This window comes from Helianthus annuus, chromosome 17, assembly GCF_002127325.2.
Source record: "Helianthus annuus cultivar XRQ/B chromosome 17, HanXRQr2.0-SUNRISE, whole genome shotgun sequence".
Taxonomy (NCBI): domain Eukaryota; kingdom Viridiplantae; phylum Streptophyta; class Magnoliopsida; order Asterales; family Asteraceae; genus Helianthus; species Helianthus annuus.
Genome location: NC_035449.2, coordinates 154,351,263 through 154,367,502, shown reverse-complemented (window position 1 = coordinate 154,367,502; position 16,240 = coordinate 154,351,263). Strand labels below are relative to the sequence as shown.

Below are 16,240 nucleotides of genomic sequence, written 5' to 3'. Positions count from 1 at the left end.
TCGTTTTGTTCATTAAATACAAAAATTCGATTCCAATATACCAATGCCACAATATTTTTAAATTAAAGATGCAATAATTGTGTCAAGTTCAACTCGTGTCGTGTTAGGTTCAAGTCATATCGACCCATTTTTCTAACATATGATGTATGTAGTACTTTGTGTTTCGGCTTCGCTTTCCTCGGATTATGTAAAGGACAACCAACCTTGCAAGTTAAAAGTGTTTTGTTGCACCCATGGCTTTATAGCCTAATGGTATTTTAGGGGTGAAATAGGAATTTGGATCAATAGGTCCTTGGTTCGATTCTCACAAGGGGGTTTTCCTATATTTATTGGGTTTCCTCCTGAATTGGTGTATAGACATTATGCCTAGTGGAGATGGATATGATCGGGTGGTTCTGCTGGTGGCACGATAATACTCTAGTGGTCCGTCAATAATCCAAATTTGTTGTTAAAAAAAAAGTGTTTTGTTGCACGTGCTTATTTCTGACACAAGATTGCATCTGAGAAGATTTATGTGATTGGAATCAAATGATCCATATTGACACCATATAGCTCGAGCTTCATATTCAATTTAATTGGTCTCGTGAATCAAAATTAAACTATGAATATAACATTTTTCACTAAAGGGTTTGTAATTTGAAGGTTGTCCTCATGTGGTTAGGGTTCTTGCCTCGTTATCGGTATTAACATAATATTTAGAAGTAGATCTAATAGGTGTCGGAATTTTTCGTAATTATTTCAAATAATATATAATTAAATAGCAAACGTTGTAATTAGATATAATTATGACAAATTTGAAGTTATACATAACTATGTATAAATGATTATACAATATACATGTATACATTTAAACATGAATCACGAAATGAATCAAGCTCGAAATTAGTCGAGTTTGAGTTCAGTTTCATTCATATACGGCTTTACGCCCCTATATCTAGACTAGTTTTGTCGAAAAATGTAGATCAGACCGCTAAGTACGGTTTCAAGAAATGATAAACCAAAATGGTTAGGTTAGGAGGGTCAGCCAAACCAACAGATTATATCACTTTGTTGCTTATTTAAACACCTTCGTTCATCCATTTATTCATCATCCACTTCTTCACATACCAAAACACACACACAATTCTTTCTCTCCAATATCAATGGAGAAACCAGCACATATCGCCATTGTACCCAGCCCAGGGATGGGCCACCTCATCCCATTGGTTGAATTCGCCAAAAAACTCACAGCCCAACACAATCTTTCTGCAACTTTCATCATCCCAAACGAAGGCCCATTATCCCATTCACAGAGTGAGTTTCTTGATTCACTACCAAATGCCATCAACTACACCCTCCTCCCACCTGTAAACTTTGATGATTTGCCTCAAGATGCCAAGATTGAGACCCGAATAAGTCTCATGGTGACCCGATCTGTTACTGCTCTTCATGCAACCATTAGTTCCATGATGGCAGACAAAAACATTGTTGCTTTCTTTGTTGATCTGTTTGGAACAGATGCTTTCGATGCTGCCGTTGAATTAGGTGTTCCGCGTTATCTTTTCTTTCCAGCAGCCGCCATGACTTTGTCTCTGTGTCTTCATCTTCCAAAGCTTGATCAAATGGTGTCATGCGAGTATAGGGACGTGCCTGACCCGATTCAGATACCGGGTTGTATACCGGTTCATGGTAAGGACCTGCCTGACCCGCTTCAGGACCGGAGTAATGATGCATACAAAAGGGTTTTGCATAATGTAAAGAGGTATTTCATGGCTGATGGCATAGTGGTAAATAGCTTCAAGGGGTTAGAGAGTGAAGCAATTGAAGCTTTACAACAGGTGGAACCCGATAAGCCGCCCGTTTACCCAGTTGGACCATTGATACAGTCATGGTCGGTTCAGTCTAATAAGGGTGTGAACGAGTCGAGTTGTTTAAAATGGTTAGATGATCAGCCATCTGGGTCTGTCTTGTATATATGTTTTGGAAGTGGTGGGTCCCTTTCTTCTGAGCAATTCACTGAGTTAGCCATGGGTTTGGAGATGAGTGAGCAAAGATTCATATGGGTGGTTCGAAAGCCAAATGATAAAGTAGCGGATGCTACATACCTAAATAGCCATGGCGACGAGGGCACTTTTGACTTTTTACCAAAATCCTTTTTAGAAAGAACCAAAAACCGTGGGTTGGTGGTGCTTAACTGGGCACCTCAAGCCCAGATATTGAGTCATAGCTCAACAGGAGGGTTTTTGACTCATTGTGGTTGGAACTCGATTCTTGAAACTATAGTTCTAGGGGTCCCGATGATTGCTTGGCCGCTTTATGCAGAACAAAAGATGAATGCATTAATGTTGACTGAGGGTCTGAAAGTTGCTATGCGGGCTAAGTTGAATGAAAGTGGCATTGTGGATCATTCAGAGATTGTTCGGGTTGTCAAGGCTTTATCAAAAGGTGACCAAGGGAAAGCAATCCGAGTTCGAATTAAAGAGCTTAAAGAAGCAGCTCTAAGCGCACTTAGAAAAGACGGGTGTTCGACAAAAACACTAGATCAACTAGTTTCCAAGTTAAAAAACAAAATTTAGTTTATGTAAGTAGTTATTGTCTAATTTCCTTTTATTTTATGAGGCTATGTTGTGGTAAGAGTGGTTATCACACATATACCAAATTCAGTTTCTATTTATGCTTAAGAACTATGACGTTGGGTCAAAACACGATGCATTTTATAGTAGTTTGCGTTAATTATGAGTGCGTTAACACGTTAATTCATATTAGTTGGTATACTTACTGCGTGTTTGGTGTTTTTGGCTTAATATGTGCTAATTAAAGGAAAAAGAGAAACTGGGCGGAAAAACGGGTTTGACGGGTCAACACCGGAGTTGTAATGGAAAAAAACTTAACTTGGTAGCTTCCGCGACCCACTGGGAAATGAAAGTCAAATTCGGTCAATGTGGAAGTCCCCGCGACACGCGGGGGGTATCTCAGAAGGCGCCGCGACGCGCGGAGAGGATCGATTACCGAAATATTATAAATTACCCTAATTCGTTGTTTAGGTGAATCGCTCTCATTCCAGCCGTCCAAACGAATCAAAGCGGCGATTTTGTCACTATTCTCTCATCTTCCAAACTGTTCTTGCATGTTTGATCAACTCTCGATGACAACTGAAGTTTTGATGACAACCATGAGCGGCTAAACGTGCAGTGACTTCCACTCGGATGAATGTTTGTTTTGTATTGACACAACTACTTTGTTTCTGATTCTTGTAAACTGGTAAAGCTTGATCACTTGTGTTGATTTTGTGAAACATTGATTATATTTGAATTATTTGTCATTTATTAAGCGTATTGGCCATATACTTGCATCGTTAGCGGTTAATAGATTGGTAGGTAATTGATATAATTAAACAGGTTTTTAGGTTGTATGGTGAGTCTTAAAAACTATCCCTAATAATTAATCAAAGTCATTAATTCCAAGATCATGTCTACGTGGTGTTTTGAATCAGTTAACGGGTTTTTGTGTTAAAACGGATATTCGGGATTCCAGGTGGTGGTTACTTCTTCTCATTCTGATAACACTTTTCGTGACAAATTGTGTTTTCCTTTAAATCAAACAAACAAACCCCTAATTAGATAGTTTAGTTTTTAAATATATTCTTTTACACTAACCACAAATTCCCCGTGGATACGATACCCTAGTTACACTATCTACGTAGTTTATTTAGGTTTTCGATTGACCCTTACCACAGTCATCAAACTAAAGAAAATATAATAAATTTATTTTTGTTTCGGCCCTATCTCTTTGAATTGCATATTTTTATATGAAGGCTATATAATAACTATTAGGAATGTTTGTGCATGGCAACGGGTGTCCCAACTGATATTAGATTCAATTATGATGTCAATTACGAACGACAACCTATTCCAGGTTTCTAACATTTTATTCCATTCAGCAAAAATAGTTGTAGAACTTATAAGGTCACAAAACATGCAAGGAAAGTCTACCTGTCTACTTTATTATTACAAGTATAGGTATGCTTTAGGGATGAGCACATAACCGAATTAACTGAACATTAACTGAATTAAATGAACTTAACAATTAACCGATAGTTCGGTCAAGCGATAACCGATTAACCAAAAATTATGGTTTGGTTTTAGTTATGGTGTGTGGCATAACCGAATTAACCGAACCGAATAAAAAATAAATATAACAAATTCATCATTCTTCATCATTTTAAATTACTAGAGACAAAACTCAACTAATACCAAAACCCAGATGCTAGATCCATGCCACTAAATAAATTACAGTGGTGTGTAGGATTTTTTATGGTCATAACACCTGCAAAGAAACAACTCATATCTTTAAAAGAATTCTCTTATTACAACAGTTCCACATCGTTCTTTAAATCAAAGTTCAGTGACACCAAGCATGAAGAAACAAGGGCCCATGACAATATAATTGTTTAAAGCAAAAGCAATTTATTAAAATAATATCCCACATTCGTCCACTTAGTTAACCTGATCTTTTAATTGGGTTTAAATCTTATTATTTTAATTTATTAAATGCGAGTATTTTATTTAGCCTAGATGTATATATTATTCACTTCTGTTTATATTATTGATCGATTAGTCTCGTGGGCATTATCGTGATATCGAAGGTTCTAGTGAATAGGCTTAAGAGGGTTTTGGGCGATGTTACTTCGGACACTCGATCAACGTTTATGAAAGGGAAACTTATTTTGGATGGGCCTTTGGTGGTTAATGAGTTAATCATGTTGAGTAAAAGGAACAAAAAGCGAACCTTTATTCTCAAGATCAATTTCCAAAAGGCTTATGATAATGTGAGTTGGAAGTTCGTAATTAAAACACGGGAACAAATGGGTTTTCCAAGGCAGTGGTGCTCGTGGGTTCAAGGGGTGTTAGCCTCGGCCAGATCTTTTGTTTTAGTTAACGGGGCCCAACCTTTGAATTTCAATGCCATAAAGGAATGCGTCAAGGTGACCCCTCTCCCCCTTTTTTATTTTTGATTGTTATGGAAAATCTATCTTGTATGTTGGATGTAGCTAAGGAAGCGGGAGTGGTGCATGGGATTCAAACTCCTAACGGTGGTCCTAATAACTCGCATTTATTGTCTGCGGATGATGTGATTATCTTGGGGAGGTGGAATGAAGAGGAGATCGCTAATGTTGTGAGAATTCTTCGGATAATCCATATGTGTTTGGGGCTGAAAATAAATCTTGCTAAATCTAATTTGTATGGTATGGAGTGGAAGCTTCAGAAGTGAAAGACAAAGCGAGGATGGTGGGATGTAAGGAGGGGGCCATGTCGTTCAAGTACGTGGGGTTGATGATGGGAGCCAACATGAACCGAATAAATAACTGGAAGCCAGTGTATGACACTTTGGAAAGTAGAATGTCAACATGGAAGGTGAATGTTCTATCTATAGGAGGGAAGATTACATTGATAAAATCGGTGCTTGAAAGTCTACCTATTTACTACTTCTCAATATATAAGGCTCCTAAAAAGTGATTAATGAGTTAGAAAAGCTTATTAGAAGATTCTTGTGGAGGGGATCAGGAGACGTAAATAAGCTACATTGTTTGGCGTGGGAGAGGGTGACTAAAGCTAAAGAAGATGGAGGGCTCGGTCTAAGTAGCTTAAGTAACATTAATACAACTATCTATCTAAATGGGGGTGGCGATATTAGACGGAGAAAAATCATTTTTGGGTTAAGGTGGTGGATGCGATTCATTCTAGTAAAAGGAGTTAGGATTTCATTCTGGTTCATAAAACCATTAGTGGGTTTGGATTAATATTGTCAAGACCATTGCGAGAACCATTGTTAATGTGTCACAGGCCCCGAACCCTACCCCGGAAGCGGGCGCCGCGAGCCAGTCTAGTGGTATCCGTGTTTATTAATTTGGCAGCGGAATTTAAACATCAGGACCGTAGTTAGGAAATAGGTTCAGAGTTTCAAAACACCAAATTTTTATAATAAATAAATGGGATAAAACCCAAGTTTCATTCGCAATACATTTATAAGGATAAACCCTAATTATTGAAAACAAAATCTCCTTTTTATTTAGGTAACTTTTATAGCAAATTCTTTAAGCCTTCAGTGCTCTCCAGCTGGCTTGTATTAGCTTCACATTAAGTTACTTGAAACGCGTTTTAAAAAGGTTTTATCAGCAAGAAATACTGGCGAGTGCATCCCAGTTTAATCAAACCAGCTTTTATAACTTTACAGTATTGAGAGTGATTTTAATGTTTATTTCTACCAATATACTCATTCAGTATTTATCATGTTCACAGTTCCATGACTGTGGTCATGTTACTCATTGGCTAACTCATTGTCCAAGAGTAACGGATTACAAGTAGTGTATACAAAACCCCACATACCGACAGCAATTGTAGAATACATAGACTCAATCACTATAAGTATAACTTAAAACATTTGAAGTTTTGTAAAAACAGTTTGGTAGAAAAAGAGAATGACTCACATTGTAGACTTAGGTAATAGTATAGCTTCCTGGGAGTGTTCCTGATTATTATCTATTAAAATTAAATAATGCACACATGTTAGTAAGATAACCCAAATCACATTAGCCATACAACACGAGATAGAACTCCAACGAACTGAGTCAGACAGAGCCTTGACATGCGTTACGGAGCCCTAGATCAATCAGGTAAGGTAACAAATACATGATCGGGGGTTAAAATACTTGCAACGAGGCAAAGCTTCGCGTTTTAGGGGTATTATACAAGATAATATTGCACTATATGTCTGAGAGAGAAAAAGAATTGAGCGAATTGTAACTTAGGCCTTTGGCCTCTAGTTATAGGTTGGATTCTAGGCCCTTCGCGCTCCGCAAGTCCCCCCCCCCCATGTTCCTTCACGGCCCGCGAGCCATCTAGACTAGGGTTTAGGTCTGGTTAGTCATGGGTCTAGACTTCACATATTAAGGGACACGTGGCTAAAGGAGGTTCCGGCAAACCAGAGGTTGTCGCGCCCCGCGAGCCACCTGATTGGCTTGGTTGCGACCCGCGAGTAAGGTATAATTCTTGTTTTATTTGATTTTTATTAAAATTATGGTTATTCGAGTCCGTTTAGGTGTATTCGGGGTATATTTAGGGTGTTTAGGAGTGTTTTATAAGGGTTGTTGTATAATGATATGCTGCTTCGGAACTTTTTCAAGGGAGAAGTGGGGAATGGGCGATGCATATCTTTTTGGATCGATTCGTGGATTCATAATGAAGCTCTAAAAGATATCTATCCGAATATATTTAAATTAGAAGCTATTAAGAAATGTTGTGTGGCGGACTGAGTGACTCATAACGCAGAAGGTGGTGAATTCAGATGGAACTGATCTCCGAGCCCTAGATGAGTTTAATTGGTTACTGAGAGATCTGGATGCTGTGAGGACCGGTGTTCAGTGTAGTAGGTGGAAATAGTTAGGTCGGTCTAATGAAGAGTTTTCTGTTGGAGCTGTTAGGAGGATGATGGAAGCAGGAAATGCGGTGAACAGTAATATATATATATATATATTATGAGCTGGAACAAACAGATTCCGCTGAAATGCAATGTATTTTTGTGGAGAGCTGAGATGGGTCGTATTTCTACTACGAATGCTTTGAAGGTCAGGAACATTCAGATCGATGATGAGGCGTGTCCCCTATGCAGTTCATGTGAGGAAATAGCTATACACTTATTTCGTTTATGTGTTTTTGCTGCTCGTGCCTGGAACTATGTCTCGAGTTGGTGTAGAGTGTTATGGTTCTCTCCTACATCGATTAGAGATCTTCTGAAGGTGGGCAACTCGGTGGGCCTTAGTGGGAATGCGAAGGAGGCGTTTGAATATATTATAAAAGTGGGGTGTTGGTGCATATGGCGTGCTAGAAACAAGCTTAAGTACGAGAACAAGCAGGCTCGGGTTGAAGAGATTGTCAAGGATTTAAAGACAACTAGCTTTCTTTGGTATAGTAATAGAGTTAAAAATAGAACGGTTTTGTGTAACGACTGGTGCAATTTTGTAATTATGTAAGTGTGGTTGATTTTTGACCTCCCCGTTTTTGGGTAGTGTGCGTTAATGTAGTTCATGTTTCAAACAAAACATTTGAGTATCCCAAACTTTAATGTAATACCAAGAAACTCAGTATTTGAGGTATGCTATTTTGAAAAATGAAAATTACAAGCTATCCCAAACTTTGTTTATGGATATCATTGGAAATGTGAAAGCGAAGAAGAAAGGCTCTTCCAAGGAGTTTTAAGCTATTATTTTCAAAAGATTTTGGCACAAAACATTTTTAACAGGATAAAGCCCTACAAATGAAAAGTCTTTCAAATGAAACATTTACACGCATGATAACTAATAAAAGTTAAGAAAATGTTGATGAACAAAATGTTTTAGAAAATGAAGCAACATCTGTTGGTTAAACATCTGTTGCTGAGCCCACTGCCCCTGGTGACCGTAATGTACAACCCAACACTATAGAACACACATCAGCCATTACCACACCAACCATCTCCACTTCCTGCCCCAAAGCCAAAAGAACCAGAATTGTATCTCTCTAGGTTGAGATGCCATAGATACTTGTTGTAACACAAATGTAACATATAACATTTGTAGTTACTTCCTCACAATAGATTCAAACATCTCCACCTATCCAAACTCCTCGCATATCCACACAGAAGGATAGTGTTGTAAGCACAGGGAAAACAAACAACGAGCTAGAAGATTCACTTTAACATCTATTCTCAAGCCCTTCTCTCGGGATTGATTCTCTTTCCACACCACCACCAACAAATATACTTCCATCCATTAAACCATTTCTTGATGCAATTGCAGCATCTGACTTGCCTAAAACTAGTTCCTCTTAGCCACTCATCACTAAGAGTACACCCCAACAAGTGACTAGTGCAAGTTCAGATCTCTTTGCTATCCCACAAGAAGGGGAGGGTACACCTCTTGTGTCACAAGTGACACTTGAGGTTTTTCAAGTGAAGCAGCCACTACAACTGTAGGGTCCCCAGTCTCATAGTTAGACAGTTGTTACATAGATAAGACTTCCTTAAAGGCAACAACTGTTGAGTGTACAATAGTACACTCGTTAACAGTTGGAAGTCCTCAGAACGAAGAACAATGGGCATTTGGTTCGAAACTAAATACAACTGCATATGGTAGGAATTTAGATGATCCTATTAATTTAGGTGATGGATTTAGATACCAAAAATTGACAAAGATATGCTGAAAACTTTGGTATAAAACTCAAGAACTCTACCAACAAAAGCATAAATGGCAAAAGAAATGTGGATCCATGCACAAATGTATCTCCAACTTCAAAAGCAATCTGTTGATGCCACCCACCATATGCAAATGGAGTTGATCAGGCATATGGTTGAAGCAAGGTAAAAAGATACACAAGTAGAGATCAAATCCATCAAAGATCATCTTCTTCAATCCACAGGCACTGCTCCAAAACCCAAGTATCCTTAAGATGATGTTAAAAAGGGGGAGAGTGCAGAGGGCATTAGAAAACTTCCTCCTCAAATTAAGAAATCTCAAAAGAAGCCTGATTTATCTACAGCCAAAAAGGCAAAAAAAGATGCTCTAGAAAATGAGAAGAAGAGAGATACAAAAGAAGCTAAAGATGCACTTCCAATACAAGAAAGAGTTGAAAGGCAGAGACTTGAACAAAACTTGGGTTCTTCAATAGAGGTTCCTATAAGAAGACCACCTGCAAGACAAGTCAAAAGTAATGTCACATTTGTAGCTGCAACAAGCTCTGTCCATACAACCACTGTTCCAATTATCCAAACCACTACCACAACACAAACCACTGCTCCTTCATGCCAAACATCTGTTGGCATTTCAAAAATGCAAACACATGTTACATCCACAATAGCCCTTACAACCACACAAGAACCAGTCAAGCCTATATTCCAAAAGGCCCCTGCTGGTATTCTTATCAAAAGATAATTACCAACACAAACCCCATCACCACCAAACAAAGCACCTAACACCTTACACCAGAGGAAGAAAGTCAAAATTTATCGTCCAAGATGATGATGATGAAGAAACTCACCAAGCCTTACCCATCAGAAGCACACTATCACTAACAAAAACTGTTGGTGCATGTTTGTGACAACAGCTTAGATTTGGTCTTTGGATATCTTGTAATTAGTTAAACGATAAACAGTTAGCGGGTGTAGCTTTGTAATAGTTAGTTGTAATGTTTGGGCTAACTAAACCCAAGGAATTGGGTGATGGGGGCGAATTGAGCCTGTCCAATTCGCAGCCCAAGAGTCTTGACCTAGCCCACTTGTAAACCTTGTGTTATATAAACAAGGTTAGACATTAGGGTTAAGGTTAATCAGCCAAAACAGTTATTAGAGAGCAAAATCGTGAGAGCATTAGCTTGGACGAATTTAGGATTTGTGGTTAGGGTTTGATTGATTGTAATCAGTCTTGATAGATAATCAATAAAACCTTGCTGACAGAAGCTATTGAAGCTGAAGCTATCCAAAGACCAAAGATAGTGCAAGATTACTTGAAGATTGCAAGAAGACCGAAGACAAAGTTTTGACTCAAGACAAAGTTTTATGAAGCTATTGTCAAGGGGGAGTTTGTTGGTGCATGTTTGTGACAACAGCTTAGATTTGGTCTTTGGATATCTTGTAATTAGTTAAACGATAAACAGTTAGCGGGTTTAGCTTTGTAATAGTTAGTTGTAATGTTTGGGCTAACTAAACCCAAGGAATTGGGTGATGGGGGCGAATTGGGCCTGTCCAATTCGCAGCCCAGGAGTGTAAACCTAGCCCACTTGTAAACCTTGTGTTATATAAACAAGGTTAAACATTAGGGTTTAGGTTAATCAGCCAAAACAGTTATTAGAGAGCAAATTCGTGAGAGCATTAGCTTGGACGAATTTAGGATTTGTGGTTAGGGTTTGATTGATTGTAATCAGTCTTGATAGATAATCAATAAAACCCGGTTTGATTGGAATTGCTGTTTCAGTTTCCTACACGTTTTCTGCTAATTCTGATCAAGAGGATTCCGCACTCTTGATTGGAAAGACGATTCTGTGACGATCCATAGACTCAAGGGGACCTACAATTGGTATCAGAGCAAATTCGTGAGAGCATTAGCTTGGACGAATTTAGGATTTGTGGTTAGGGTTTGATTGATTGTAATCAGTCTTGATAGATAATCAATAAAACCCGGTTTGATTGGAATTGCTGTTTCAGTTTCCTACACGTTTTCTGCTAATTCTGATCAAGAGGATTCCGCACTCTTGATTGGAAAGACGATTCTGTGACGATCCATAGACTCAAGGGGACCTACAATTGGTATCAGAGCATTAGGCTCTTGATTGCTCGGTTCAGAATTGTTTGCTGCAGAAACAGGGAGTAAAAATTCGAAATTTTTGAAACCTGAAAATTAGGGTTTTTAAAATTTTCGAAATTTTGGTGTGTTTTGATTCTTATTTTTGACTTTTGTTGGCTGTTTTGATCTTCTGGTTTGTTTGTTTGGTGGTTTGCAGGTTTTCTGGAAAGATTTTGGCTGATTCTGGAAAATTTTGTGGCTGATAGACTTGAAGATTCGAAGACTGTTCTTCGTGTTCTTGAGTTTATTCAATCTGTTCTTGATAAATTTTCGAAATTTTTTTGCTGATTTGCTGCTTTGATTTTGCAGGAAGTTGTTAGAAAATCCAGAAAATCATCAAAAATTTCGAACAGATTGACTTTCCATAGTTACTGGGCGAAATTGGCTGTTTCTGGCGAATTTGACTGATCTGCGAAATTAATCAGCAAACTTACCGGCGAAATTAAATCCAAAGGCGACTTTGGTAACCGTGAAAACTTTCCACAGTGAAATTATCACGGTTTTTCGGCGAATTTACTGGTCGTCTTACAAGCGAAATTGACCAGCGAATTTGGCGAAAATTGAAGCGAAATTGAGCGAACTGACCTGACACAGCGAACTACACCAGCGAACAGCGAATTTTGACCTGCACATTAAGACTAGCGAAATTAAACATTGAACCAGCGAAATTAAGCTAAAACCAGCGAATTTAGGAGAGAATTTAAGTGGTGGAATTTCAGTTGGCAAGCGTCGGAAATTTTTCGGTGTTTTGCAAATAGAAATTGATCCGTAGCTCGTTAGACAGAACCGTTTGCACCGTTGAACTCGTGTGATTTTTAGGACAATCCCGATTTCGGTCTTTGACATTATATATCATTGGATTCGTCTTTTCGAGACGATTCTAACGGTGTAATTTGGTAACCACTGTTTTCGGATGACTTTTGTACGGTTTTCTCAGTCTGTTAACGTTAAAATGTCAAACATGTCTACTTTGAACGAGCGGTTGAAGATGGAGCATGAGGTTGGTACTACAAACAAACCACCTAAGATGATGAAGGTGGAAAACTATCTGACATGGAAGGATCGTTTTCAGTCCTTCATTGAATATCAGGATACGCGTATGTGGATATGCATCGAAGATGGTTATGTGAATCCAACACACGACTTTGAGGGCAGACCACGTCGAACAGAATATGTGAACATGCAAGATAATGATAAAAAGATGTATGAGGCTGAAAAGAGAGCCTTGGCTGCAATCAAAATGTCGTTACCTGATAGCATCAAACATACCTTCAAAAAGTACACTAACTCAAAGGATATGTGGGATGCTTTGGAGAAAAGATACGCTGGTAATGCTGATGTCAAGAAGAACAAGATTGATCTACTGAAGAAGCAGTTTGCTGTTTTCAAGTACATGAAGCATGAGTCACTTGAAGACGTCATCACGCGTTACTACCATCTGATGTCAGAAATGGACAACTATGAGATCGATTGCTATTCTGACGTAGAGAAAAATGACAAGCTGCTAGATGCTTTGCCTACTAAGTGGGATATCTACACTTTAATGATCAAGGGTGAAGCAGATTATGAAACTAAAGAGCTTGAAGAGGTTGTAGGAAAGTTGAGAGCTTATGAGCTCAGCATGAAGAAGAAAGATACTGGATATGATCAGGTTCAAGATCCGGCAGTGTACAATGGGCTTACATCTTCTTCATCTCACAACGCTTCTAGCGACTCTGCTACTGCGTTTTTATCATGTGAGAATGAGCAGGTTATGGTGAATCAGGATGGTGATGTGTGTTTTGTTGCTGCTTCAGGAGGATCATCAGGAGTTAAGAAATCGTCAGCTTCTAAGCAGAGTACTACTGCTAAGTCAATGCCAATGAGTGTGAAGTCTGCTGAAGAGCATCTGGCTCTACTTGCTTCGTTTGTTGCTTCCTATGAAAACTATATTCAGGGAAAGATTTCTGATCATGCTACTTTAGATGAAGACTACGATCAGATTGACCCTGATGATCTTGAAGAGATGGATTTGCAATGGCAAATGGCCATGATTTCTAGGCGTGTGAAAAGGTTCATGAACAGAACAGGAAGAAAGTTTGTGGGAAGGTCTGTTGGTTTCGACAAGGCCAAAGTGAGGTGCTTTAACTGTCAAAGTTATGGGCATTTTGCTAGGGAGTGTCAGAAACAAAAACAAGACAACTCGAGTCAGAGTTCAAACAACAGGAATGCATCAAGCAACTCTAGCTCAAAGGCGTTGATCTCTACTGCAAGAGAGGGTTCATATGATTGGAGCATTCACTTAGAAAATGATGGGGATGTCTCTCAAGCATTCATGGCAGAGATTACTCCAATCGATGATGGTGAAGCTAAAGTAGATGATGCTGAAGTGAAAGAGGATGTTGAGGTGAAGGTAGAGAATAGAGCTGAAGAAAAGAAAGTTGATCAGACAACAGGTGCTGAAGATGAAAAACAAAAGTCAGAATATGAAAGAGAAGCTGAGGAAAAGGATGCTAAGTATAAACAATTGCAAGCTCAGCTTGCTGCTCTAATGGCCAACCTTGACAAACAAACAGGAGAGGTAAAATCTAATTCTGTGTGTTTAAAATGTCGTGAACTGCAGGGTGAGGTTGACAGGTTGTCTGCACAAAACAAAAGTTTGGTAAGCGAAATGTCTAACATTAAAGAATCAAACTTTTTTGCTAAAAGAAACGAAACGTCATACTTGAAGAAAATAAAAGGTTATGAAAGTGAACTTGAAGCCGTAACCTGCAAATTAAATGAAAAACTTCAAGTCATTGACTTAGCTCATGACATGATGGCTGAAAAAACAAAAGAGATTTCTGATAAAAACAAAGAGTTGTCAGATGCTCAACTCAGAATTGTTGAACTTGAAAAGAAATTGGGTCAATTCAGGGATTCTACTTTTGTTATGAAACATATGATGGGTGGGTTAAAGAAGAGTAATGACAAGACTAGTGTGGGATTCCAAGGCTATAATGAAGTCCCACCTCCTCTTAGTCATGATTATTCATTCCTACCTGATGAAGATGAGCTAACAAAGTTTATGTCAACAGCACCAAGTAGTTCCACAGCAAGTCGAGGAGAGGAGTCTGCGAGAGATGAGGCCAAGAAGGATAATAACAGCAAACCTGTTTTGAAAACGAAAACTTCACATCCTAGGAATAAAAACTCAACTTCTGTTAAAAAGATTAGTTTTGTTCAAGGAAGTGACATGAAAAACGAAACTGCTGTTATTGAAAATGAATCGAACGTAGAGTTTGCAAAAAATAAAAACAAAGAAAATTCTGAAATTAAGCAAACTGAACCAAATCCTTCTGTGGCATCATCATCAAAACCTGAATCTAGTTCAAAGGCTTCAGATAAGAAGTCTTCGAAAAGGATGTCATGCTTCAAATGTCACACCAAAGGACATGTAGCTAGCTGCTGTCCTAACAAAACGAATGAAGCACAGGTGAATGAGAGGAAGAGAGATAAGTCACCAGAGAAGAATGGTGATAAGCAGGAGAGAGAGTCCAACTCTCCAAAGAAATCTGCTCCTAAGCAACCAGAGCCAGTTGCTGTTGGTGAGGATAAGGCTGAAAAAGGAACTCCACAAGTTCCTCGTTTTCAAAGAAATCAACCTAGATTTCAGCCTAGATCTCCACCAGGCAGATTTGAGAGACCTAGAAGCAGTTCACCAAGAATGAACAATCAAAATACCAATAATTTCAGAAGTCAAGGTCAATATCAAAATCGATACCAAAATAATGGTGGTCGAAATTTTTATAACAATGGCTTTAGAAATTATAACTATAATGCTTCTTGGTATCAAAATCAAAATTTTCAAAGGTCAAATAGTCCAAACACACATAGGAACCCTCAGGACCAAAGACCTAGTGGAAGTCAAAATCAATTTCCAACAGGTCTACGATCCAAGACTCCAACTAGGAGTAATGGATATTGGATGGACGTTCCGGTGGTTGGTGAATTTGGACGACCCAAGACCATTAAGGCTTGGGTCCCCCAATCTAACTAATCTTTTGGTTGGTGTGTGCAGGAGCTGCTAAGGAGGATTATCAACTTGTGGTATGTTGATAGTGGCTGCTCTAGGCACATGACGGGGGATGCGAGGTTGTTGACTGAATTTGAAGAATATGATGGAGGACAAGTGAATTTTGCGGGTGCAAAAGGTGGTAGAATTACAGGTCGAGGAAAGGTGACCAATGGGAAGATCACACTGGACAAAGTGAACTATGTGGAGCAGCTTAAACACAATCTGATGAGCGTGTCACAAGTCTGCGACAAGGGTCACTCGGTCCATTTTACCAAGAATGAAGCATTAGTGTTGAAACCAGGTTTGAAGATACCGGACGATTGGATAGTGATGCGAGCGCCAAGGAGAAATGACACTTATGTCATGGACATGGGTGCAAAGGATCCAACTGCAGTGGTGGCGTGTTTACTATCAAAAGCATCTGAAGCTGAATCGATGTTGTGGCACAGACGCATGGCCCATATTCACTATCGCAAAATGAACTATCTTGTTAAAAATGAGCTAGTGAAAGGGGTTCCATTGCGAAGGTTTCAAGTGGAAGACAAATGTCTTCCATGTCAAAAGGGAAAACAACACAAGAAACCTCATAAATCAAAAACAGTAAATTCCATAGATGCCCCTTACGAATTACTTCACATGGATTTATTCGGTCCAGTGAACGTGAGGAGCATAGGTGGAAAGTACTATTGTTTGGTTGTCACTGATGATTACTCACGTTATTCATGGGTTTTCTTTTTAGGTACAAAAGATGAGACAGCAGAGATGTTGATAGATCTTTTTACAAAATTGGAAAACGTCCATGACGCAAAGATCAAGAGGATAAGGAGTGATAATGGCACGGAGTTCAAGAATCG

The 16,240-nt window shown here is 38.8% G+C and overlaps 1 protein-coding gene across 1 annotated transcript; it reads left to right on the top strand.

Annotated features, from left to right (window-relative positions):
* Positions 1-1,097: 1,097 nt before the first annotated feature.
* LOC110925487 (hydroquinone glucosyltransferase) lies at positions 1,098-2,612 on the top strand. Its single transcript, XM_022169438.2, has one exon. It carries the CDS (start codon positions 1,143-1,145, stop codon positions 2,553-2,555), a length of 1,413 nt encoding a protein of 470 aa, XP_022025130.1. The 5' UTR covers positions 1,098-1,142; the 3' UTR covers positions 2,556-2,612.
* Positions 2,613-16,240: the final 13,628 nt, after the last annotated feature.